This window comes from Pempheris klunzingeri, chromosome 4 (genome assembly GCF_042242105.1).
Source record: "Pempheris klunzingeri isolate RE-2024b chromosome 4, fPemKlu1.hap1, whole genome shotgun sequence".
Lineage (NCBI taxonomy): Eukaryota > Metazoa > Chordata > Actinopteri > Acropomatiformes > Pempheridae > Pempheris > Pempheris klunzingeri.
Window position 1 is genome coordinate 30,066,718 of NC_092015.1, and position 25,372 is coordinate 30,092,089.

Genomic DNA, 25,372 nt, shown 5'->3' on the forward strand with positions numbered 1-25,372 from the left:
TCATGTGAGCCTGGACTCGTAGACCAGCAGAGCCCCGGCACTGACCAGAGACATGTGTAATCTACCGGGGTCACTGACCTTTAAGTCTTTGCCCCTGGCAGGCACCCCCCAGGGCTCAGCCCCCCATGTGTCCGTTCCTCCTCCACTGCTCCTGGGCGGTTCAGTCTGAGGACACTGAGGAGAGGAGGAGTGAGAGAGCCTGCTGAGAGTCACAGTGAATACACCCAACATGTCGGCTGGAGGGGAGTATGACTGCATCGTGATCGGGGCCGGAGTCCAGGGCTCCTTCACGGCCTACCAGCTGGTGAAGAAGAAGAGGAAGACTCTGCTGCTGGATCAGGTTTGCCCCCCCCCCCCCCCACTCTGTCCCAGATTAGCTATTGAAGAGCGCAGAACAGACTGGAGTATTCACATGTGAGGCCCAGAGTTTATTTCACATGGCTAGTGTGCTGCATGGATTAAACCCCCCCTCTGTGTCAGGGTGTAGGACCTGTCTTAGTTTACTGTACTGGGGAAGGGGGGGGTCTCATGGGGCTGCTGCTCCTCTCTGAAGGATTTGGCCCATTCAGACTTCTGCTGGCAGCTCTGTGCTCCTGCTCAGTTTCCACACCAGACATGATACTGTGACACCAACAGGTGCTCACTGCTCTGCCTCCATTCAGCTCAGGGGGGGTGGGGGTGTCCAGCTTGTTTTTTGTGTCCACATTAATCTTGTCTAATCTTTACTGTGTCTTCACACAGTAGAAGCACCTTTTCCCAGACTGTGATGAGTTGCTGTGGCTCAGCTTAGCTCAGCTAATAGAGTGTGTATGTGTCCTTCATTCAAGCTCAGCCACAGTCACAATAACAGAGTCATGTTTGATCCAATGAAACCAGTCCTGAGTGTGTCCACGTGCTTTTGGCTGTTTGCTGTTTCCCAGTTATTAAACTGACCCCAGTGATGTGATGTCCATTGTTTCCAGTTTGTCCTGCCCCACACCCGAGGGAGCTCCCACGGCCAGACCCGCATCATCCGCAGGGCGTACGAGCAGGACTTCTACACCCACATGATGGAGGAGTGCTACGAGCTGTGGGCCCAGCTGGAGAGGGAGGCTGCTGTCAGGCTGTACAGGTGAGCAGTCAGCACAAAGTGAGAGAGAGAAAACCTATTAAACGGAACATAACAAAAGCTTTGCCACAACACACAGATTTGTCACATTCAAGGTGCTGCGTACGCACGAGAGCAACTCAATCTACGGGAGCCAGAAATGCGTGACTTTCTCATCACCGCCAGCGTCACCGAATCACTCAGCGACACGTCCCATGCCTCTGAATGTGGGAGGGGGGCTTTTTCCATTTTGCTAAAGCTCTGGTTGTCATTGGCGGAGCGAGGAGGGATTTGTGTGTTTGTTTATGAGATAGTGGCAGCAGACTGTGAGCAGCCCTCCAGCACCACCTTCACTTTCCTGCCGTTTGAGCTGAGCACCACTCTGCCTTATTATTCACGTCCGAGGATAATAGCTCACCATATCAAGCCACACCCACGTTATGTTCCCTAGAAACACAGAGTGCCCCCCCTCCGTCCCCCCAGCTCATGACTGATGGGTCCACGTCTGAAGGCCACCTGTGCCCTTGGGCCGGCGAAACCTGTCTGCATCACCGTGAGAAATGTGAGGCCAGGCTGGTGTGAGCAATGCCACCCGCCTCTGGGACAGATGGAGCCGTCGAAAAAGGGCCAGAGCAGCACTAGAATCCACCCGGCGACATTTTTATTTCCACCACATACAGTGGGGCAAAAAAGTATTTAGTCAGCCACCAATTGTGCAAGTTCTCCCACTTAAAAAGATGAGAGAGGCCTGTAATTTTCATCATACACTTCAACTATGAGAGACAAAATGAGGAAAAAAAAAATCCAGAAAATCACATTGTCTGATTTTTAAAGAATTTATTTGCAAATTATGGTGGAAAATAAGTATTTGGTCAATAACAAAGGTTCATCTCAATACTTTGTTATATACCTTTTGTTGGCAATGACAGAGGTCAAACGTTTTCTGTAAGTCTTCACAAGGTTTTCACACACTGTTGCTGGTATTTTGGCCCATTCCTCCATGCAGATCTCCTCTAGAGCAGTGATGTTTTGGGGCTGTCGCTGGGCAACACGGACTTTCAACTCCCTCCAAAGATTTTCTATGGGTTTGAGATCTGGAGACTGGCTAGGCCACTCCAGGACCTTGAAATGCTTCTTACGAAGCCACTCCTTCGTTGCCCGGGCGGTGTGTTTGGGATCATTGTCATGCTGAAAGACCCAGCCACGTTTCATCTTCAATGCCCTTGCTGATGGAAGGAGGTTTTCACTCAAAATCTCACGATACATGGCCCCATTCATTCTTTCCTTTACACGGATCAGTCGTCCTGGTCCCTTTGCAGAAAAACAGCCCCAAAGCATGATGTTTCCACCCCCATGCTTCACAGTAGGTATGGTGTTCTTTGGATGCAACTCAGCATTCTTTCTCCTCCAAACACAACAAGTTGAGTTTTTACCAAAAAGTTCTATTTTGGTTTCATCTGACCATATGACATTCTTCCAATCCTCTTCTGGATCATCCAAATGCTCTCTAGCAAACTTCAGACGGGCCTGGACATGTACTGGCTTAAGCAGGGGGACACGTCTGGCACTGCAGGATTTGAGTCCCTGGCGGCGTAGTGTGTTACTGATGGTAGCCTTTGTTACTTTGGTCCCAGCTCTCTGCAGGTCATTCACTAGGTCCCCCCGTGTGGTTCTGGGAGTTTTGCTCACCGTTCTTGTGATCATTTTGACCCTATGGGGTGAGATCTTGCGTGGAGCCCCAGATGGAGGGAGATTATCAGTGGTCTTGTATGTCTTCCATTTTCTAATAATTGCTCCCACAGTTGATTTCTTCACACCAAGCTGCTTACCTATTGCAGATTCAGTCTTCCCAGCCTGGTGCAGGTCTACAATTTTGTTTCTGGTGTCCTTTGACAGCTCTTTGGTCTTGGCCATAGTGGAGTTTGGAGTGTGACTGTTTGAGGTTGTGGACAGGTGTCTTTTATACTGAAAACGAGTTCAAACAGGTGCCATTAATACAGGTAACGAGTGGAGGACAGAGGAGCCTCTTAAAGAAGAAGTTACAGGTCTGTGAGAGCCAGAAATCTTGCTTGTTTGTAGGTGACCAAATACTTATTTTACCGAGGAATTTACCAATTAATTCATTAAAAATCCTACAATGTGATTTCCTGGATTCTTTCCCCCCATTCTGTCTCTCATAGTTGAAGTGTACCTATGATGAAAATTACAGGCCTCTCTCATCTTTTTAAGTGGGAGAACTTGCACAATTGGTGGCTGACTAAATACTTTTTTGCCCCACTGTACATGACAACATGTGTGCACATCGACAGCCACCAATCAGCCAGCGTGACAGGCCGCACTGGGTGAGGCATCACATTTATGGCCCCGCGTAGCTTTTCCTTCCTCCGTCACACTCTCGTAAACACACAAGCACACAGGGAGACGTGGTCATAAAGTTCTGTGATGAATGGCCGAAGCCTGTAGCTGGGCTGTCTGTGCCTCATGGCTGCTGACAGATGTAGGAGCGGCCTTAGAAAACACCGCTGCCAGAGGGCGAGTCAGCCATCTATCAGGAAGATTACCGAGTGTTTCACAGCCTCTCCAGCACTGACTGTGTCCGTGTCCACTGCTGTCCACTCAAATGTCTCACTTTACGTTCTCTTTCAATCCCACTTTATTACAGCGGGGCTCTTTGTTTCATCGTGTGGCCGTCCTGCTGCCGGTCTTCATCAAGCTACCCGCTGACACTAACTTCAAAGGACCTTTGTGTCAGATAATGAATTTAACAGTCAGACTTCTGATGAATAGAGATTATTAATTCATTTTATAGTTTCTTTGGTTTGTATATGAGAATTAGGGTTTAGTTTTCATCTTTTATGCCTTCTTTAGTTCAGATCCTCTTCCCCTGCTCTTAGGTAACAGATGATGTGTTTGGTCGTGTGTGTATTTTACATATGTATTGTAGCTTCTTAAATGTATTCAAGAGGCTACAATGAAAATTGGTAAATGGACTGAATTCACATTAACACACTGATGACAGGGGTTATTGTGTGTGTGTGTGTCTCCAGAGTGTCTAAAAACAGTCTTTAGCTTTCAGTCTAGCCACTCTTTGCTGCTCTGACCTCCTTCGTCAGTGAGCTCCTGGCCTGGTTGTTCAGGGTCCTGCTGTCGCTGTGGATTGGGCACATGGCTGACTGACTTTAGACGAGAGGTTAGACAAGAATTTCTTAAGTTCTTGGTCAGTTTGCAGCTAATAAAGAGGAGAACTACAGAGTGAAATCCAAGTGTGTCTTAAACAGCAGTGAGTGGGTGCTCTGGCGTCAGAGAGATGTACTCAGACCCTCTGAGGGTCCTTTGATATGAAGCAGCTCAGACCAACACACATAAGGACAGTTTACTGGCATCAGGTTACAAGATTCTTAGTTCAGCGGTTCATATTTGTCTGTTAATAGCAGTCTGTAAAGGACTGATCTGACTGGTACTGGAGCAGCAACATGAGACAGTTCTGCTGGCATCTGTAACAACTCCCCATACCTGAACAACAGAGGAGGTCCATTTGTCGTTGCCATCATTCACCGCCTGCTGTCCATAGTTCTCTTCTGGTGTCCTCCCATAGTTTGACTAAAGTCAGTTTGACCTGATGATGGCAGGACAAAGACAATGAATGAAGCAAATTGCTTGTTAATCCAAGGATGTCATTCATCATGTTCTCAGCAACGAATCAGGTGAATACAATGTTATCATTAGTCATAGACCTGATGGCCAGGCCACAGTTAGGCTGATAAATCTACTTGAATAACACTGGGTGAAGACTTTGGTCATGTTAAGAGAAGCTGGGCAGGATGTAAACCAACCATCTTCCCTGACTTTGTTCGTGGCACTAGGACAGTCTCTACATTGAATTCGACCTGTTACACTTTATTGTTGCACTCAGCCTTACCTAAACCTCTCCAAACATATGCATGTGTTAATACTGTGGACCCCATTAAGACCAAGTGAGGAAAAGAATACATGCAAACGCAGACAAAAACAAGAAGGAGGTGAGGGTCCGTGTGTGAATGAACAACTACATTAGCTGAGAAGCAGATTGAGTGACAGTGAAGGGCTGAGTGTCATCCAACCTCTGACCTTAATAACGCTGTTTTTTCTTCCATGACACCAGCACCTCGCTGTCCTTCATCAACTTTGATTGTTTTCTCATGGATGCATGGGAAAGTGGGGGTGGTGGGGAATCTGTGAGGCAAATCTTTGGTGTAGATGACCCTGAGCTGACTCCCCCAGCGGTATGAAGGAAAGATGAACCAACAGCTCTGTTCAGCCTTTCTCAGCAGCTTCATTCAGGCTGTGGACAGGAAAAGAATTAAAAGAGTCACTTGTAGAATTTTACCATCAATAAATGTTTTACCGCATTAATACTGAGACATTAGTACAGTTGTCCTGATTAAATAACCAGCAAACCCATGAGGTCAGATCTTATTGGAAAATCTGCTGCTGCTCTTCAAAATAAAGCAAATCATAGAAAGACTAAACACGTCCAATCAAGGTAAAGAAGCATGACGGCAATGTGAAAGGAGAAGCATGGACTGCCAAAAATCAACATGATGAGGACGACATCGGAGTCCCATCATGTGATCCAAGTAACATATAATGCAGATCTAGTGGAGATGCTGCAGTTGAAAGCTTTTTAAAAGCTTATAAGCGGCCTTTGAGCTGAAATGATAGCCAAGAATGAACTCAGTAATTATTACCAGACTAACCTTATTATTATTATGTTAATAATTTTACTAATATTTTGCTTAACTATTGACCTCTTGTACTCCTGTTTGACTGCTGGGGCGATGCTGGCGTGCCCCTGGATTAAAGTGTTCCACTGATGCCCCCCTCAGACAGACTGGACTCCTGGTGATGGGGCCGGAGAGCAGTGAGAGTTACCAGCAGTTTAAGGACACCCTGCAGAGGAACAAGGTCCCCATGGTGCTCCTGACCTCCGACAACTTCAGCCAGCACATTCCCCACGTCCACCTGGCTGAGGGAGACGGAGCGCTGGTGGACACCAGTGCTGGAGTTCTGTATGCTGACCGCGCACTCAGGACTGTCCAGGTACAGACCAGACACTGCTGACAGAGCAGGAGGTACAGTTGCTCCTAAAATTATTCAACCCTCAGTGCTAATTGCAAAGTGTTTTTGTAAAATGTACACGCTTTCAGCTGTGTTCAATGAACAACTCAAACAAGAACAATTTAAATAGCTCAACACAACAGGCGGTCTCTCCAAGTTCAACACAATATGCCACTTTTAATGACCCTTGTTGACAAGCATCTTTTGTTCTTAGTAGAGCTAATGTGATTCATAGCCAGACACCAGGTTCTGACAGCGCTCCTGAGGAATCTTAGTCCATTCCTCATGGCCAGCAGCCTCCGAGCACACCTGCTGCGACGGCCACTCTGGTATCTTCCAGGACCTTTTCTGAAGCCTTGGTGGACTCTGAGGTGTGCTTGGGATCATTGTCCTTTTGGAAGGTCCAATGACACTTGAGCTTCAGCTTCCTCACAGACAGCCTGATGTTTTCTCCTGGATTTCCTGATACTGGATTGAATCCATCGTGCCCTCCAAACGCTGCAGGTTTCTTGCTTGAGACAACACCAGATTTGCAAATGAGTGCTCTTATGAGGGATACTATTTAGGGGATTGGTTGGTTGGTTGGTTGATCATTAAAAGTGGCATTTTGTGTTGAATTTTGAGAAACCATCGATAATATTAGTTGTGTTGAGCTATTTCAGTTGTTCTTGTCTGAGTTGTTCATTGAACACAGCTGAAAGTTTGTACATTTTTCATACACCTAATACACCTAATGTTCAGTGGGGGTTGAATGATTTTAGGTGCAACTGTATGTATGCATGTGGTCCACTCAAGACATGTCCTCATGAGTATTAAAGGTGTCAACTTGAGAGAAATATTTGCTTTCATGTGTCCAGCTGCAGCGAACACGTGTTCAGTGTGCATTTTGGGGTGAATAAACACAGACTGAACAAAAGTAACCCCAGATCTTTCCTGTGTCCTGGGTTAGCCAAACTACATTAGTAAATGAAGTATTGTCCAGACCCTCCTCCTGCTTCAGCTTATTGTCTTTAGTGAATCTGTGCATCACCGACACTTCAGCCTGAAGTTTTACCTCCAAATAAAGCTTCCTGACTAAGTGGCTCGTTTCCACCCTGTGTGGCAGCTCCTCTTTCTGGTCTCCTCAGAGCCTTTTCGGTCATGCCATAGTTGTCCTGTTTAAAGGATTGTTTTGGGGGGAGTCTTTCTTCATGTGAATCGGGGGTCTGAGGACAGAGGGCATTGTTCACTCCACAGATTGTAAAGCCCTCGAGTTAAATTGTGATTTGGGATTTTGGGCTGTCTAAACACAATTTGACTTGACTTGTTCAGAAAGCCAACTGGTTTGTTGAGTATAATGTGACATCTGACAGAACTGATGGAGAGCTACAGAGCTACAAACATTCAAGTTGTAATTCACTGTAGTTTAGTCACCTGTATGACTTCATGCACTACTGTGGCTGAAGTCTAGTTAACCCTTTCCTGGAGTTCCACGAAGTTCATTGACCTCAAATGAGTCACATCTAAGATTTTCAAGGTCTGTGTCTGCTGTTAATATGAAAGTGCTCACATTAGATGCATCCCTCCGATACTAAAAGACTTGGAGGAATGTACCAGAATTATTTAATGCATCAATAGCACATTAGCCAGCTGGCTGTTTAATAAGTGATTTCAGTAAAACATAAATTGGCCTTCGTGTCTGTTCCAGGTTTCGTGGCAGAAAGCCGTGTTTTGATTTCAGAAAGTGAACCATGCAACATTTAGACGGGAGCTGAACTGTAGGCAACGTTCCCATTACAAAAACCTTTGAATACATGTGGAAATGGTGAAAGCTTAAAGAAGCCAAACGTTTTCTGATCTCATGTACCAGCGCTGGATAGAGAATCGGGCAGAAAAACACAAAGATGTGGATAATTAAACAGATTTCACGCCCATTGTTTTAATCTAATAATAGCTCACACCAGGAATATCTTTGAGCAATAAATTCACATTACTGGACTCTGAGAAAAAGCAGTGGAGGAGAACAGACTCATCCACGCCTGCCAGGTCAAGCACAAAACACTGCTTTGTTATTTCACTGAGGTGCCGTTTTCAATTGACTGGACAGATTGTTGCAGCTTTTGGTGGAGCAGCAGTCAATTAGAAATTAAAGCTTGGACTGAGAGACGTGCAGCAGATCAGTAGATTGTTGCTAAATTTCATGCCATGGCTCTTTAACAGCCTCTTGCCTTTAAATTATGTCTCAATATATATTCCAATTGATGTGTCTTGTTACATTATCTCGGAGTGGCATGCTTCCTAATGTTTTCCCTCTCTCGCCCTCTTTGAAAACAAACTGCAGGTCCAGCTCAGGACTATGTGGGGTTGATGATCAACAGCGATGTAGGTTAGCTAAACTGTACGTGGAGCTGTGACTCAAAGGTTACCTGAGGTCCAGGTTAATCAGCTTTACAGGTAGTCAGTGCGTACATGACACCTGGTGGTACACGTTTAGATGCGGCATGGCGTGCAGCTGTGGAAGTTACAGAGGCAACTTGGTGTCAGCTCTGCTTTTAGTCAGGCAACGAGGCAACGTCTTGTCGTCGCAGCAGCTCTAACCCGTGTGACGTCTTTGGCACATGCTTACTTATGAATGGGATTGGAGACCTGGATGTGTGAATACGTGGACGTGGCCAAGAAACTGTCTCCATCCAGGAGGATCCAGCATCAGGTGTCTCAGTTCTAAAGACGGGGCTGTTTTTCTGTATGAGTTTTAGAGATGAGGTAACCACGGCTGACCTGAGCACTTTGTTGGACTGTTGGATCCTTTGGCCTCCTGCTGACTGACTGTAGCCCAACATGAACAGTGTGAGCACGTTTTCTCTGTTTTACTGGTGTTGTCTGACAGGATATTGAACTTCTTGTTGCTGTTTGTAGCTGTCAGCCTCTAAAGTGCAGCGCTCAGTGTAAACTGTGCTGTCTGTGTGGAGCAGACTGCTTTATTCTCTGACTGCATTCATATAACGAGGCAGGATAACGTGAGCACTTCATTTTAGTTAATTCTACCGCTGATGTTTAAATGTACCACTTTACCCTAGTTCTGTGGTTCTTCTGTTATGTTATAAAGTTACGGAGAAAATCTGCTCTGTGGAAATGTTGTTTTTTGTACTTTATTGTTTCTTGTAGAAAAGGTGGAGAAGCATCTGTAATTCTGAAATACTGGCTGGGTGTTCATTTCTGTAATGTTTGGCTACGGAAAGTCTCATCTACAGTACTGACACCTCTATGTTTGGGTCTTACCTTCTTATTCTGGTGAGAGGATCCACTGATAATGTGAAAAACATTTTGATGGCAGCAACAGTCTGATGTCTCTCTCCTAACTTCATTCTTTAGACAAACAGGGCTGCAAATTACTTTAGCAGTCAATATCACATGTTCAGAGACATTTGATAACATGGTTCAGACTGTATGGTTTTTCATTATGTCCTATCCTCGTCCTCCCCCAGGGGCTCTTCCAGAGGATGGGGGGGGTCATCAGAGACAAAGAGAAGGTGACGGACATCAAGCCCGGCCCCGTTGTGACCGTGTCGACCTCTGCTGGCGTTTATCGAGCCAAAAGTGTGGTGATCACCTGCGGAGCCTGGGCGAACAGCCTGCTGGCCCCCACCGGCCTCCAGCTGCCACTGAAGGTGCTCACACTCAGACTCTGATGTTCATAGCGCCGCGTGTGTGTCTGCAGTATCGTACTTTACATGTGCTCAGGGGTGAATTCACAGTTGCACCTAAAATGATTCGCTCCCCATCGCAGATGAGGCGTTCAGCTGAGTTCAAACTCAGACAACAACTAATATTACAGGTGGTTCCTCCAAGTTCAACACAATGAATGAATTATTATTAGGAATTATTCAACCCCGTCTTGACAAGCATCTCTAGTTCTTAGTAGAAGTAGTAGTTAGCACCTTTTGCTGTAACGACCTGCTGCAAAACACCAAATTTGCAATGAGGGTTGAATAATTTTAGGTGCAACTGTGGGACTGAAGAGGTTAACGTAGATGTGAGTGATACCAAAAGGTTAAGTACCCCCCCACCATGAGAACCTTTTACAACAGTGGGTACAGAACCTGTTGTCTAAAGTGTATATAAAGCTATTGATAGCTGTAATACACCTATTTATAGCTCTCATTTCATGATTTATAACGTGCGCCTTTGAACCTCCGCTGGCAGTGACCATAATTATCATTCAGTTTACGGCACTCACACTGAAACACACTCTACAAAACAAAGCTCCACAGTTAGGAAACACAGGGAAATCAAAGAGTCCTCCAGCACTGAGGCATCACTTCATCAGATTATAGGTCCTCACATAACTGAGGCATCATTAGTGAAAGTGACTCACAAATGAATCCTGCTTTATAACTAGATTCTGTCACTTCTCACATCCATTTTATTTCCCTCTCTGTCTGTATCACATTCGGCTGGCTCTGGATGTGCTCCATGCGTGGTCTGAAGTGTGTGTGTGTGTGTGTGTGTGTGTGTGTGTGTGTATTCTGTGTGTTTCTACACAGCAGAATGAGCCACACATGTGACGTGGGGCCGTGTGCTGGATGTTATCAGACACTGGAACTTCACCTGGTCCATCTCTAATCCACTTCCCCTCCCACCGCCGGTGGGATTTAGCCCTGCTTCCCTTTAAATGCCCACCTGAACTCGCCACAGAAACAATAGCATCCCTCCTCCATGTTTAAGGAGCTCAGAGGCCTGAGTCAGCAGGCAGTCTTTTCCATCCCACAATATGCCACAGCGGCTGGAAAGAGAGGGCGATGGGAAACGAGCAGACAGCTGTTGGAGTGGAGAATTGGAGTTGATATTGGAATTGCATTATTCAGGCTAGCAGCAGCAGGCTGGGGGGGCCTGGGGAACGCCATGCCTGAGCGAGTGTGTAGAAAAGCACAGGCTCTGAGCTCGGAAACGCTCTGGTCCCTGGGAATGAGTGCACGGTCCGTTAGTTCATTCCACTCAAAGCTCCTGAACAATGTGTCCTTATTACCGCCTCCCTCACTCCGACGCCATTTGTACAACCATGTGTACATTTCATTAAGTCCTAATTCGCACTTCAGCACCACAGAGCTGCTCCTGTAATCGCACTTCTATTGGACACACTGATGAGGGGGCGGGGGGGTGTTTGGATTTGAAGGTGCGACCAGGACAGCTTCAGAATAAGTGGAGCAATGATCAGCTGTACCATAAACGCATCTCTAATCGTACGTGAGGCAGCCCTGGATCCGATGACCGCCGCTCTGTGCTCCAGCGCCACCTGAACACCACACTGACCAGCGTGTGATCACATGGTCTGGCCTGAATGGCCTCTGGTGTCTGCGGTACCTCAAACAGGACCGGCCAAACTGGAACAAATGGAACTGTTGATGTTATTGGGCCTTTTCTCTTACGGCCGTATGGTAAGGGCCGTATGGTAACAGTTGTGGTGCACCCATAAGGCTCAGGTAGTGTTTGGTGTGTTGGAGGCCATGTTTCCACAGTGAGACTGACCGTGTCCTGGTTGCTCTGCTGCAGGTGGTGAAGATCAACGTGTGCTACTGGAAGGAGAAAGTTGCCGGCTCATACGACGTGAAGCGGCGCTTTCCCTGCTTCCTGCTGACGGAGGGCGAGGAGTCCAAAGAGCACATCTACGGACTTCCATCCAACGAGTACCCAGGCCTGGTGAAGGTATGCCCCCCCTCCGCTGTGAGGGACTAGATTCTGCCCTGAGCCCCCACACGATCATTTGATTCATTCAGCTTCATGACTCAACGGTAGTCTGTAAACCAGAGCGAGTGCTGAGTGTGCACCAGGACACACCGCTCATCAGTTACCAAAGCAGAGCAGAGCACAGTGTGAAGGAATCAAACCTTAAGAGCTGTAAATGTCGACGTCTTCCTGTTACTGTACGATACAAACAAAGATGAAGCAGTTTTAACTCAGTCATCGTACTGGAACCATTAAAAACAAATCTGATTGTAAGTAGGACCTACAATCTCATGATTATCAGAAAAGTACCTACCAATTATCAGATCAATACCTTGGTAACTATGATATGTATGTTTTCATGTAATTAGTAGAGAGGGATCAGTGATGATGAGACCTGTTGGTTCGTCCTACCGAACATTTTCACTCACTAAATTCACTTCTTATGTTCTATTTTCTACCAACTCATCCTCTGGAATGAAAGAAATATCCCGACACTTCCTTCTCACGGAAACAGTTTCTAGTGTCGGCTGTACGTCGTGTGTCTGGAGGTGACTAATTGTTGGCTAACAGGGATTTGGGGTCATGTGCCACGTTAACAGCAGCAGCACCTGTAGAACATCAAATCCTTTGATTTGGATTTTATATTCACTTCAAAAGGTAGGGGGTACTTTACATTATACATCCTGAGTGCCTTTATCCATTAGAGAACTGATGTATACACATGTACTGTCAGAGATGTGTTCCTTAACCAGGTAACCCTCACACCTGGAGGGGGGGGGGGCTGAAACACACTGATTCTCAGCTGCTCAGTACAAAAACAGAAGGATTTGTGTAAAACTGGCTGAGATGTTGCTGCTGAGAACCACATTTCCACGCTGGTACGGCTGCCGTCCACTAGGAAACAGCAACGCTGCTGCAGAGACAAGTGTAAAATGTGATTTGTGGGATTAGATGGGGGGTGTGGAGCCATCTGAAGGCACGTCTCTATTCTGGGCTTCGTGGCGGGCCAGCAGGAGCTCCAGCCTAATGCCAGACCACATGCACGGAGGGGGGGGCAGATGGTGACGCCACAATGCACTCACTCAACACGCCGTCACCAGAGCAACTGGATGTTTAGACCAATTAACACCCGAAGAAACAAGCAGAGAGGAACGGTGGAACTACTCTGCTGTTCTCTGTTCAGTTCAGTCTTCTGGTGTTTTACAGCATGAACCTGAAACAGCAGCTTCTCAGCCTCCTCGCTACGCCTCTCTCCTCAGGGTGAGAGAGAGTGTGTGTGTGTGTGTGTGTGTGTGTGTGACAGTCACTCCGCTTTTGTCATCTCCCCTTGACGCTGACAGCCTAAAGAAGTGAGGCAAACATCATCATTTTCTGCGTCATCACTGAACACACCTGAAGCCTCACCTGTTCCATTTCTGAATGACCTCGTCGAGCCGCTTTCTGTTTGGAAACCGATTCCACGCAGCAGCTGCAGCTACGTGTCTCCTTTAGTAACCGCTTCCCTTTGGATTTCTGTCTCAGGTCCCGTCCTCATCAACGCCGTCTCAGGAACGTCTGGAGGGACACACGTCCGTTTGTCCATATTGTAAACATGTGTACACACACACACACACACACACAGTCACAGGACTGCAGCTCTCAGGCAGCAGGTCTGATTTCAGGCATACAGCAGCTTTAAATTCATATTATATCTAATAGAATACAAATACAAAGAATATTCTTACTGACGTTTGTGTGAATCAGAGGATGACACAAACAGACTTCAGCAGCATGAGAAGCACTGATCACTTTGTGAGTCAGTTATTTGTAAAGTTCACTTGTTTACAGCCCAAATGGCTTATTTGTGGTTAATCACACAGTAAGAAACACCTTTGAGTTTTTAGTGGATGACTAGCGAAGCTCAAACTATTCTACAGCCACTTCCTGTTTCTAAAGACACAGATACTGGGAGGAGTTCTGCTTCACGCCGTCAGAAGAAGAGGTGATGGTCTTCTCTTCTCTCTGTCATGATGCAGACATTCAGGAGTCAGTGGTGTCCTTATTTAGAACGGCTACTCACTGCAGATCAGCTGAAAAGCTGTCGGCAGGATGAAGCCTCTGGATTTGTGCTGCTACAGTGTGTAAAGCCTGAGCTGCTCTGCTTGGCTGCCTCGTGATGTGACGATCAGACGGCGGCTGACTGGTGAACACACCAAAGGCTCTCCGTGGACGTCCAGGCTGCGTCTGTTTGGACGCGTCCTTCAAACGATGGCAGCAGACATCAGGGCAGACATGACACAAAGACCCTGGACGACTGAATGCAAACACCATCGGTGCAGAATATAAGCAGGCAACAACATAAAGCTGTACAGTTCATCAGATTCCACCAAACCCAGAGCGTAAACACACTAGCGATAGATAAATGTGAGCTCTACTGACAGCGCAGGCGGTCCAGCAGGAGCAGGACGGTGTTCTGGACAAACGGGGCCTCCTGCAGCTCTGAGCGTGTGATGATCCTGCTGGTGTCGCTCTGTTTGCAGATATGCTACCACATGGGCAGCGAGACAGACCCCGACCAGAGAGACAAGCAGACGGACCGGTCTGACATCGACATCCTGCAGCGCTACGTGGCCCGCTGCCTACCGGGCCTGGACCCTGAGCCGGCCGTGGTGGAGAGCTGCATGTACACGGTCAGTGTCAGCACGCCTACCTAGCATGCTAGCATTACCTGTTGTCATGTGGTCTGTCCGGACTGTTCTCAGGAACGCCTTCAGGAAATCTGCTCACACTGAACTGAGTAGATTTTGGCGGTCAAAGGTCAAAGGTCACTGTGAGCTCACAAACTGCAACTGAAGAATTCATGTGCTAATTATGATTTCACACAGGTGTCATCAAATAATGAGCAGAGAACATCTTCTATTGATAGGTTCAAAGGTCGACTTCATCATAATGAATAAAAAAGAGGGGGGGGCCTGTGACCATATTTCACATGAGGTCTGACGCTGAGTCACTGATCTCAGGAGACAGACGCCGCAGCGCTGCAACACGTGTCTCTCACTAATTCAACTAAAGGCATTCATTTCTCAGGACCCTGTTACTCTCCAGTGTTGTGACAGCACCAGCTATCAAACGCTCCACAAGCATTTCTCTTTTTCTCTTGCAGGAGCCAATTCACAAATCTTTTTTTTGCCAGTTTGACACAGTACAGCAGCAGGAGATAGAAGTGATGGAGTACACAGTAAATACGTTAGTGTTGGCAAACTAAGCTAATGCTAAGCTAATGCTCACTGCTGGGAGTGAGAGCGATGAAGAAAAATAGTACGAGAATGTGCAGACAAAATGTAAAAAACACAACCAAGAAGATTTGAATCCCAAAATTAAAAACCAAGTAGGCCCAGCAAACACACGTGGAATATTCACATCCAGCCGGACCGCAGGGCCCCAACTCTAGTCCCTGTACTGCTCAGTACTACACTGGGTGTATCATCATCATCATCATCATCATCATCAGTCCTGTGTTTTAAATATATTATCAGATGCTTACAGTGTTGATATGAAGGCAGCCTGTGTGTCTCTGGCTGTCTGCATTTAATCTACTGCTACAGTTTCTCTCCGAAGCCATTCTCAGGTGTTAGATTGTGTGTGTGTGTGTGTGTGTGTGTGTGTGTGTGTGTGTGTGTGTGTGTGTGTGTGTGTTGCAGGGATGGGGTTGTGTAGCTGCTCTGCCCTCAAGCAACACAGCAAGCTGCTTTTACCGTGATCACATAGTGAAGCTCTAGGAAAACATAATTTCTGTGACCTTGTCCAATGCCCCTGAAAATCTGCTCTTTTCTCTCTCCACAGCAAGTGTTTTGTTCCATTAGCAGTGATACAGTGAGCGGGACCGTTACATCACACGTGTCTCTACGGTTGTGGTGTCTTTTTTCAGAGGTCATCACAGATCCTATAACTCGACACATTTTAAACCCATTTTAAACCCATTTTCCACAAAAACAGGAGCATCTGTGTCACGTGGCCACCAGGACAGTCAGCTCAGTTCACACTTCTTCCTCCACTAAATATCACTTTTATGGTCCAAAGAGTCACAATCTGTGAGAGCCTCATGTTGGATCAGAGTGTGGACGCTCTCATTTTAACTCTGGACATGTGTTGCTGTTTGTGCAGCTCACGCCTGACCGCCACTTCGTGCTGGACTGCCACCCCGTCCACCGCAACATCGTGATCGGAGCAGGATTCTCAGGTACGACACGACGCAGCACATAACACCTCAAAGACGGCCTGTGACGAGCCATGTGACTTTCAGGAAGGATCTTCCCACTTTTAGCCGCCTGCCAGCTAACATAAGCTCACTAGTCTTTATACTGGGGAAGCAGGCATGCTGAAGTTAAAGTTCCTTCCCCTCTCTGACTGCAGCCCTGCGGAGACCCAGCAGCACCTCGTCCTCATGCTGACAGGCTCACAATGTTATCATCCTGACGTAGAGCAGGTGCTGTTTCCACGTTCACTATTCTAGTTTAATTCATGATGACGAGCTCACAGGATTATCAATTATCAATTATCAATTATTACAGTTCATGTGGAGGGGAACATGAATGTCTGAACCGCTCAACTCATCCAACAGTGGTTGAGATATTTGACCAGCGGCTCAGAGCCGCGCTGCCGGCAGGTTAAAAACACCAACCGGGAATATTTCCCCCTCTGAGCTGAGGTCACTCGGCGTTCCTGCACAGCCTGTCGGACACAAGGTTAAAGGTGGACTTCTGATTGGCTGACGAGGTCGTTTGTATCACCTGAGGTCACCTGTGACGTTTACATGATTACTTCTCACGAATACACCCCTCCAAAGCCAGGATGTCTGACTGTGTACACAGAGCTGATGATAATCACAGAATGGGTCTCGTTTTTTATGTTATTTCAAAATGTTCACATTATGTGAAAATATTTAGTCGAACGACGGTTCTTTTTTAAAATGTCAGCACATCTGAGGTGGTAAACACGACTTCCTTGGATGCTGCTTTCACCATCAGTTTGAATACGTTACAGTGGCTGTAAGAGCGCACAGAAGAGGGAGGAACAAACTAAACACAGCAGCTGTGGTGCGATGCAGGATGTGTTTAAAATAAAGAAGTCTAAGTCTAAGTTTAAATTCTGTTGAATGAGAGGCAGTGAAAACAGAGCTTTGATCATTAGGATTAGTCTCAGTCGCTGCTGTTCCTCCTCTGGACACCATTAACACAACTCCACGACCACCCGTCCAACTGCTGTTAGGGTTATTTCAGTCGGGACCAAAGTGGTAAAAATCATAGAAATGAGAGAAACGCGAGAATCTCTGTGTTCGGATCCACTCGAGGATTAACGGCACATGTAATGTTTATGGCGCTTGTCTTCTTATTAAAGGAAAACAACATCACAAACGGGGCCTGTGCTTTGAAGCCGACAGAGTCAAGTAGAAAATGTTGGTGTCAAAATGAAAATGTCAACAGCTCGATGAGACAAAGAGCAGAAAGTAGAGGATCTGGCACCTCGTGCACCACATGTGTGCTGATGAGTGATGAGAAACAGCAGCAGCAGCCAAATGAATCAGCAGCACTTGTCCCCCCCCCTCGCTCAGGAAGAGAGGACGGAGCCAACCGGCCCAGTGCTCTGTGAGGAGCGTGTGTGGTGTGTGTGTAGTGTAGTGTGTGTGTGTAGTGTGTGTGTGTGTGTGGTGTGTGTGTGTGTGTGTGTGTGTGTGTGTGTAGTGTAGTGTGTGTGTGTGTGTGGTGTGTGTGTAGTGTAGTGTGTGTGTGTAGTGTGTGTGTGTGTGTGGTGTGTGTGTAGTGTAGTGTGTGTGTGTAGTGTGTAGTGTGTAGTGTGTGTGTGTGGTGTGTAGTATGTAGTGTGTAGTGTGTGTGTGTGTGTGTGTGTGTGTGTGTGTGTGTGTGTGTCTTATGCAAACAAAGTTTGGTTTCACACCTGCATTGTGAGGACGGTTTTTCCTACAATGTCAGAGGGCCGTTTGGGGCGAAGACTTATGTGTGCACGTGTGAATGTATTACCAGTGTCCTCACACTGTACAAAGACAAGTGTGTGTGTGTGTGTGTGTGTGTGTGTGTGAGACATAAAAAGCTCTGGAGGTGTTAGTGATCACTGTGGGTCTGAGTATTACTAATCTGCCTCTGGAGCTGCTCCTGTTTCAGTCTGCTGAATGTTCACCGGCTCTTTTTAGTACAAATACTCGCTAATTGATTCTTACTTTGTTTTCTGTGTTAGTTTAACTCAGAGGAGAAGATCAGCACGAGAGTCGACACGACTGGAAGTCGTTTGTGAATGAAATCAATCTCTGTGTTAAGAAAGGGGGAGTCAGAGCAGCAGTGTGGAGAGTGTGACCGTTTGTATCCATCACAGAGGCTCAGGCTGACTACTGTCTAAAAGAAAGGACAACAGCAGCAGAGGGAAGAAGAGATCAAGATCTCCCCTTCATCTCTCTCCTCACTTCCTCCTTAAGACACAAATCCTAATTTAAATAACGAAGCGTTGCTTTCTTCTTAATGACTTCCTGCAGTGTTGAGAGCATCTATTTTCCCAGTGTGTCACACAGCTGTGACAGTATGTGGATGGTGTTTATGATATTTCACGCTCCTAAGTGGGTTGTAAAGGAATTTATCACGTCCTTGGAAATCTGACGGGTATTAGAAAATAGATTTCTTCCTCGGGGGGGCATTTTCCATTTCAAACAAAGCTTCCCCATTAGACGGCACAGCTGCATTCATCAAACATGCAGCAAACTAAATGGTTATGACATATGAGCAGATAAAGGAAGAGATGTGAAGACAGGTCGCTCAAAACCTATAAAAGCTACTGATTTTAACCAACATGCTTGTGGACTTCACAGAAATAAGACTTATCTGGGGAAGGACAATGACCAGTTTGGAATCCTCATTTATTTTATGATAAGTTAACCAGTGTCTGTACTTCTGTGTGCCTGTGCCTGTAGTCAACCACACAGGCAGAAGATAAAAGGAGCCATCACGTGTAAAAATACGTTTCTTCAGGAAACATTAGGGAAACATGTTTCCACGTACAATGAAATTCTTTTATAGCTGTCTGCAATGACTGGCGAACAGTATTCAGGTAACCAGCTCTGTTTCCCCCCAAAGCAAACAACTAGTTGTTTTTTAGCTACTAATAAACTAAATGAAAGTGAGCCAGTTGTTTTTCTGTCTGACTTCTCGTCAGACATCAGAGCTATTTCCAGGACAGCAGCGGCTCTACTTGGCTCAAAGACAAGAGGCCAGACACTTTTCATACATGATGGATAAACATGGCAGAGTGCCAGCAGAAACAGAATTGTAGTCTTGGAGGTATCAGAGGTGTCTGCTGGCCGCCGGCGGCTGAATGCAGTCCCTGAATGCACCATCTCAAAACTCTCAGGGTCGTTGGGTTTGAACTCTGACCTCCATCTGAAGCTCGTTGACTCAAACTGACCTGTAACCGGCCAACAGGGTCGAAGCATGTAAGACCCTGACCTCCGTCCTGGAGGAGCACACACTGCACCGATGTTACCTTCAGGTGACAGTCAGACTCTTCCTGAGACAGCCTTTGATTTCAGTACAGTGAGCTACTTATGGAACATATAAGGATTTCACATTGGTCATGTGCTTGTTGTGGAGGCCCTCAGCAGCCTCCTCTGGATCACAGAGACTAATGAGGGGCTACCAGCCGACTTTCAGCCGATCACAAGGTCACAATTAACTGTGCCGTCTACTGTTTTGAGGGCTAATCCGTCATAGTTTTAATATTCTGTGCTTGTTGATGGTGGAGGATATTTGAAAAACAAGAAAAAAGACATTTTTCATGGAAGTCATCAAGTCAATACAAATCATTTAGCTGACTGAATCCAGGAGCTGCTTTCATTTTATAATGTTAGTTATAAGAGGCTTCCTTTGTTCGGCCAGACGGCGTTCAGAGCAGCAGAATATCGAACTGGACCTTCCACGTATTCTATGGACATAGATCCTTAACTTTTAATGAGACGTGGGTGTCCATTGTGAAAGGTGGAAGCGCCATGCTTCAGGTCCACACTCATGCTCTTCTCTAATTAACATGGCGGAGGCTCCACCTCTCCTCCCCTACAGTTACCGGCAGTGTCTCCTGGCACTTTTCCATCTCTTCATGCAGCCATGTCCTCTACCTAATTACATCAGTAATTAATATCCTGCTCACAGCTCTCTGCCTTCAGAGCTGCTGGGATGAAGAGAATAGAAAGACCCTCAACTCAGAAATGTTGGACAAATGAAAGTGAGGATTTTGGCTTTTCTCTCAGAGTGATGAAGCCAAAAGTGTTTGTGCGCCGCTGCTTTCATACCAGATGCAGATGAACAGTGTGATACTGATGCGGACCGACTGATCTTCGGTGATGTTTTGCTGCTGGGCTTCACTTTGTCTTGGTTGTGCATGAGGTGATGGAGGCATGAGGGGATGAATCCAAAGAGGAAAGGGCTCATCTCCTGGAGAACATGATAGTTCTGGCCGTCTTGTGACTAGAGGACAGACCGGAGGTTCTCCAGTATCTTCAGAGATGAACCTCTGTGAATTTCAAGGAAATCTGACCTGTGAGAATTCAGATGTACGATGGCGTAAACGAGGCTAGTCTTCAGCCATGCTAGCAGCTAGCACAGTACTTTGAGCTAAATGCTAATATCAGCATGCTAACATGCTCTCAGGGCTCGCTGAGTACAAATGGGTAGAGGGAATGTCGTCTGTTTAGCACAGATTCGGCCATAAAGCAAAGTCCTGGACAAACTGAACCGAGAACCTGATGATGAAAGGTCACGACCTTACCGAAGTCATCACAGCTAAACTGACTGGAATAGAAACATCTGGACCTAATTAGGGTTCCCTGTTGACTTTGTGCCAGTTTATTATTGTCATTCTACGTCTTCTGCTGTCACTTAATTTGCCACAACATGGAGACTATGAATGTCGGTGCCAAATTTAATGGGGATCCATCCAAAAGTTGAAATATTTGGGTCTGGACCAAACCGGTGGGCGACTTCTGTTGGTACCATCGCTGACTGACGGGGAGTCCACAGAGGAAGTGAGACAACATGAGTGTTGTATCATCCACTCCACACTGACAGCGTCCTGTGTCTGTCTGTCTGTCCATCTCCTGGGAGCTGATTGGACAGTGGCGGCTGACCTTCTCCAGGCTTTCATGTCAGCTCCGTGGGAAGTGTTTGTATGCAGCCTGTCGGTTCACTCATTTTATTTCCTGTCCTGCCAGCGAGTGCGAGGAATCTGCCGGTAAAGTTAGTGAGACACAGAGCTCGCAGACAGACTGGGAGCCTCCATCGATCAATGGAGACCCGCTGAACAGGTTGTAAACACAGACACACGAGAGATTTGTGAGGTAAAAACGACAGATGTCAGAAGCACACCGGCCGTCACACAGACCCCCCCAATGGTAAATACAGCCCTGTATCTGTTCTAGTGTTTACTGACCAGAGACGACAGGCTTAAGCTGATCTGGGGTCAGGGTTAGTCTTCCATGATTATCCATGTTAGCTTTTTAAAGCCACGTCCACATTATTAAGCTGAGCACAACAGGCCTTGGCTGTGGCGTTGTGCTGTGATCATAATGTGTGCAGGGAGCAGCTGTGGGCTCTGTTTAGTCCCAGTTCATCCTTCTCTCTGGTCATTTTGTTCATTCTCCTGCTCCTCTGCGGCAGCACTGACGAAGCTCAGAGCCATACTGGAGAAGTTCACACGGCTTCTCCCTACTACAGGAAAAAAAACATGTGCTGCCTTCCTCCCCCTCCCTCACTACGTGCATTTGTCATCAAAGCCCAACACAAGTGCTTTAAATCGAGTACTGGGAGGTTGCCATGGCTACAAAGTCATCCTGTGGGCTTGGCCATCTATTGAGGTTTTCCATTCTCCTCCTCTAGCGAGATGAAAATTCACGTGGCCAAACTGTCAGAGCTGAGCTTTTATGACTTCAAAGCCGGGCAGAATCCACGGGTGCTCTGAGACCTTTGTCAAATGGCAGCATGCTGCATTCCTCAAGCCCTGTTGACATTCACAATTTGCCTCTCAGACCTTAGCAACAAGGACAATCAGACCGCTGCATTGGGAGAATAGACGCTCTCTCATCTCACTCCTGGGCTTGAGCACATGAAGCCATTACGCAGAGAAAGGACAAATCTCAATTAATTTAGCATTTGGTCCCGGTGCACTGACGTGAAGAGATGCTCGGTGACAGGCATCGCAGCAGCTTTGCTCTTTTCATGTATTCAGCCGCGTGGGGCTCGAACCCATCGCCTGACTCAGACACAGGCCCACAGATCCTGACTATTTATAGGTCAGCGACGAGGTGCAGGCCACGGGCAGACTCACATTAGTACCTCGACTCATCCGACGTGATTTGATGACCTATATACATCCTTCACTCACCATAACGACTTCTCCCCCCCAGGTCACGGCTTCAAGTTTGGACCAATCATCGGCAAGCTTCTGTGTGAGCTGAGCCTGGGAGACGTGCCCTCCTACGACCTGTCACCTTTCCGGATCCAGCGCTTCCAGGCCAAGACCAAGTCAGCTTTATAGAGCTGATACTCAGCATCAGCAGACCATCAAGGAGTCTTAATCAGCAGAAAGTGTATCATGATTTGAGTCTGTAGTTGTGTGTCACGTTCAGTGTGAACATTCAGTTACAGCCTGCAGTAATCTGATTCCTCAGAGGAATAGACACAGGCTGATGTGCTGATAAATATGAAGCTACCGCCTGGGGGAGATTATCTTAGCTTAGCTTAGCACAAAGCAGGAAGCAACTACTGTGGTTGTGTCCAAAGTTTAAAACAAATCTGCCAACCAGCAATTTAAATTTTTGCTGATCAGCACATCTCATTGTAACTTCATACACAAACAGAAAGGTAAAAAGTGGTGGTTTTAGATGGAGCTGACGCTACGTCTTCACGTTCAGCGCACAGATTTACTAACATAACATATCAAACTATTCATCGAAACATCGCCTGTGAAAGCAGCTAGATTTCTCCAGAGAGAGCTGATTTTCATAAACCTCTGATGTAATCCCCTTTTACCATGTGTGTCTCCATGTCCAAGACAAAGACAGCAGACTAATTAATTAGCACCATGACAGCAGGGCAGCAGGATGACGCGTTCTTTTCAAACTTCTCTACAAAATGATCACACTGAACATCTGGACCGAAACTTAAAGTGATAGTTAGCAGCTCCTAGAAGATGAAAAGTGAGCTTCACACATTGGATGAGACAGTCCTCCCTCTCTTGGTCTAATATCCTGCGTGTCCTCAGAGCAGCCTGCTGTCTTGTGTTCATGTGCACACACTGAATTACTGAGGCCGAGCTCGCATATCAAGTGCTACTTGTCCTCATCGCTATTGTTTTAATACTGACCACGCTGTGCTCCGTCCTCAGCGCTGCCTCACATCCAGCGGCCATTACACACATTTGCATTTGAATGAATGAAAGCGGGAACGACGCGTAGAAGACGAAGTCTGCTTGCTGTGATGAACCAGGGATGGACTAACACTGCTGTGACTCTAACCAGAGCACCAACATCCACAACTACACTCTAATATTGTCGTACAATTGTAGATTCACCCATCTGTGACAAATGATAATAAAAAAAGTTATAATCTTATTGGCTTGTATGATTTCATGCATCAGTAACCGCCCTGTCACTGCCTTCCCAGCATTCACCATTTGCCAACTAAGTACGTGGTTAAAAAGACATCAGCCGTCGAGCCATTCGTCTACGTGAAGCCAGCTGGGTGCTTCAGCTTCAGAGGTGGCCTGTTGCCTGGATCTATTTCCCCATGTACCAGTAAACATTTTAATCACTAATCAGACGGCCTATTACAATGGATGCCAACCGAGGTCATCAGCGGGAATGGGAAAATTATGCAGCGAAACGGCAGAGATCAGCGAGCCATTTGCTCCCTTGCCTCTAAGTGACTTCAGATGGATAGCAAAGGGCCATTATGCTAATTGTAAGAATTAGAAGTACATTAAACATGCAAATGCAAATATTCAGCCACCAATAATCATCAGGCAGGGCCAACTGAAACACCTCTCTGGAACAGTGTCTAGCTCTCAAAATCCCTTTTTATGCTGCACATGGAGAGCATTCAGGGTCCAGGCGTTAGACACCTCACTGGAGTTTAGCCAGCTGAGGCTCAGAGGTCGTCCACCAATCAGAAGATTGGCGGTTTGATAGCTGCCTCCCACCTCCCATCACAGCATGAAGGGTGTGTGAATGGATGAGTGTGAATGTGGTGTCGAAGCATTTGACTGGTCGAAAAGTTTAGAGAGGGGCCGTCCAAGTGCAGTTCATTCTCCATTTAAGGTGCTAATGGCCTCCAGTCATCTGGTACTATGGTACCAGTACATTACCAGTACCTGAAATACCGGTACTATGGTAGTATGTACATCATATACTGCACATCAGTAAACGTACACAGAGGCCTTGTAGAAAGGAGAAAACATAAATGAATGTGGCTCTAATAGTGCAAGAAATCAAGTTAGAAGTTCAGCGTAGAAAGAATGACTCCCATTAAAACTGCATTAATCAATATCACTGACAACTGATCACATCACTATATGTGCAGTGACGCACGTTAGCGTCTTAGAGCTAAACCAGAGACAACAGGGCAGTGGATAATATACCTCCTCTCATCAGGTGACACTAGCATGGCTCCACATGAACGCTCATGTCAAATGGGTCATTTGTTGCTAACACGCACATCATCACACACTAGTTTCACTGATCCCAAGTGTCCAGATCAATCACTAAATCAATAATGCAGCTCCTGTACGTGACGTTTGACAGGACCGAACAAGAAAAACAGAAGATTTGCATGAACGTCTGTCAGAACTGTGGTCGTGAAAATCTGCCAAAGCTTTCCTCCGACAGTGAGAGCGAAACGGGTCCTCTGCTACCACACCAAGTCAGGTTCTAGTGGAACAACCCTGCCAGGTTTTACAGCTTTCAGTGTTTGCATTAATTTAGTCACTGTGTTACTGCATTAGAAAATTATTTTTTTAAGACATGGCAGCCCATTTCCAACAGGAAAAGAAAAACCACGACATGATGGCAAATACAACTACTGACATCATGAGATAACTCAGAAAAGCAAGGCCCCCAATAATATGTATATAATAATATTTCATATACAGAGTTCTAATGATGAGATGAGTTAGGGTTAGGATTAGTTAGAGTCTAAATTTTGCTTTCTTCCACTTTGTGCTTCATTTCAATGCTTTTATTGTCATTATTTCTGACATTTGATCATTTTTCTGGAACAGCTCGGCCTCCAGACTTTGTTCACTCCTGGGCTGAGGACCTAAAGGTAGCAGAGTGGAGCTGCTGCCGCCTCCTCAAACCTCTCTGCTCTAAACCTGTGAGCATCACAGCAGAATGAAGGACGGGAGCCAAAGTGGAGCCAAACTGGCCACGAGCTAAGCGGCAACACGGCACCGGTCTGA

The 25,372-nt window shown here is 46.5% G+C and overlaps 1 protein-coding gene across 1 annotated transcript; it reads left to right on the forward strand.

Moving 5' to 3' along the window:
• Positions 1 to 203: 203 nt before the first annotated feature.
• On the forward strand, positions 204 to 23,493 carry pipox (pipecolic acid oxidase). The gene is made up of 8 exons (XM_070829235.1): positions 204 to 340; positions 963 to 1,111; positions 5,953 to 6,166; positions 9,649 to 9,831; positions 11,714 to 11,866; positions 14,407 to 14,556; positions 16,031 to 16,106; positions 22,323 to 23,493. Exons 1-8 carry the CDS (start codon positions 230 to 232, stop codon positions 22,451 to 22,453), a joined length of 1,167 nt encoding a protein of 388 aa, XP_070685336.1. The 5' UTR covers positions 204 to 229; the 3' UTR covers positions 22,454 to 23,493.
• The last annotated feature ends 1,879 nt before the right edge of the window (positions 23,494 to 25,372 follow it).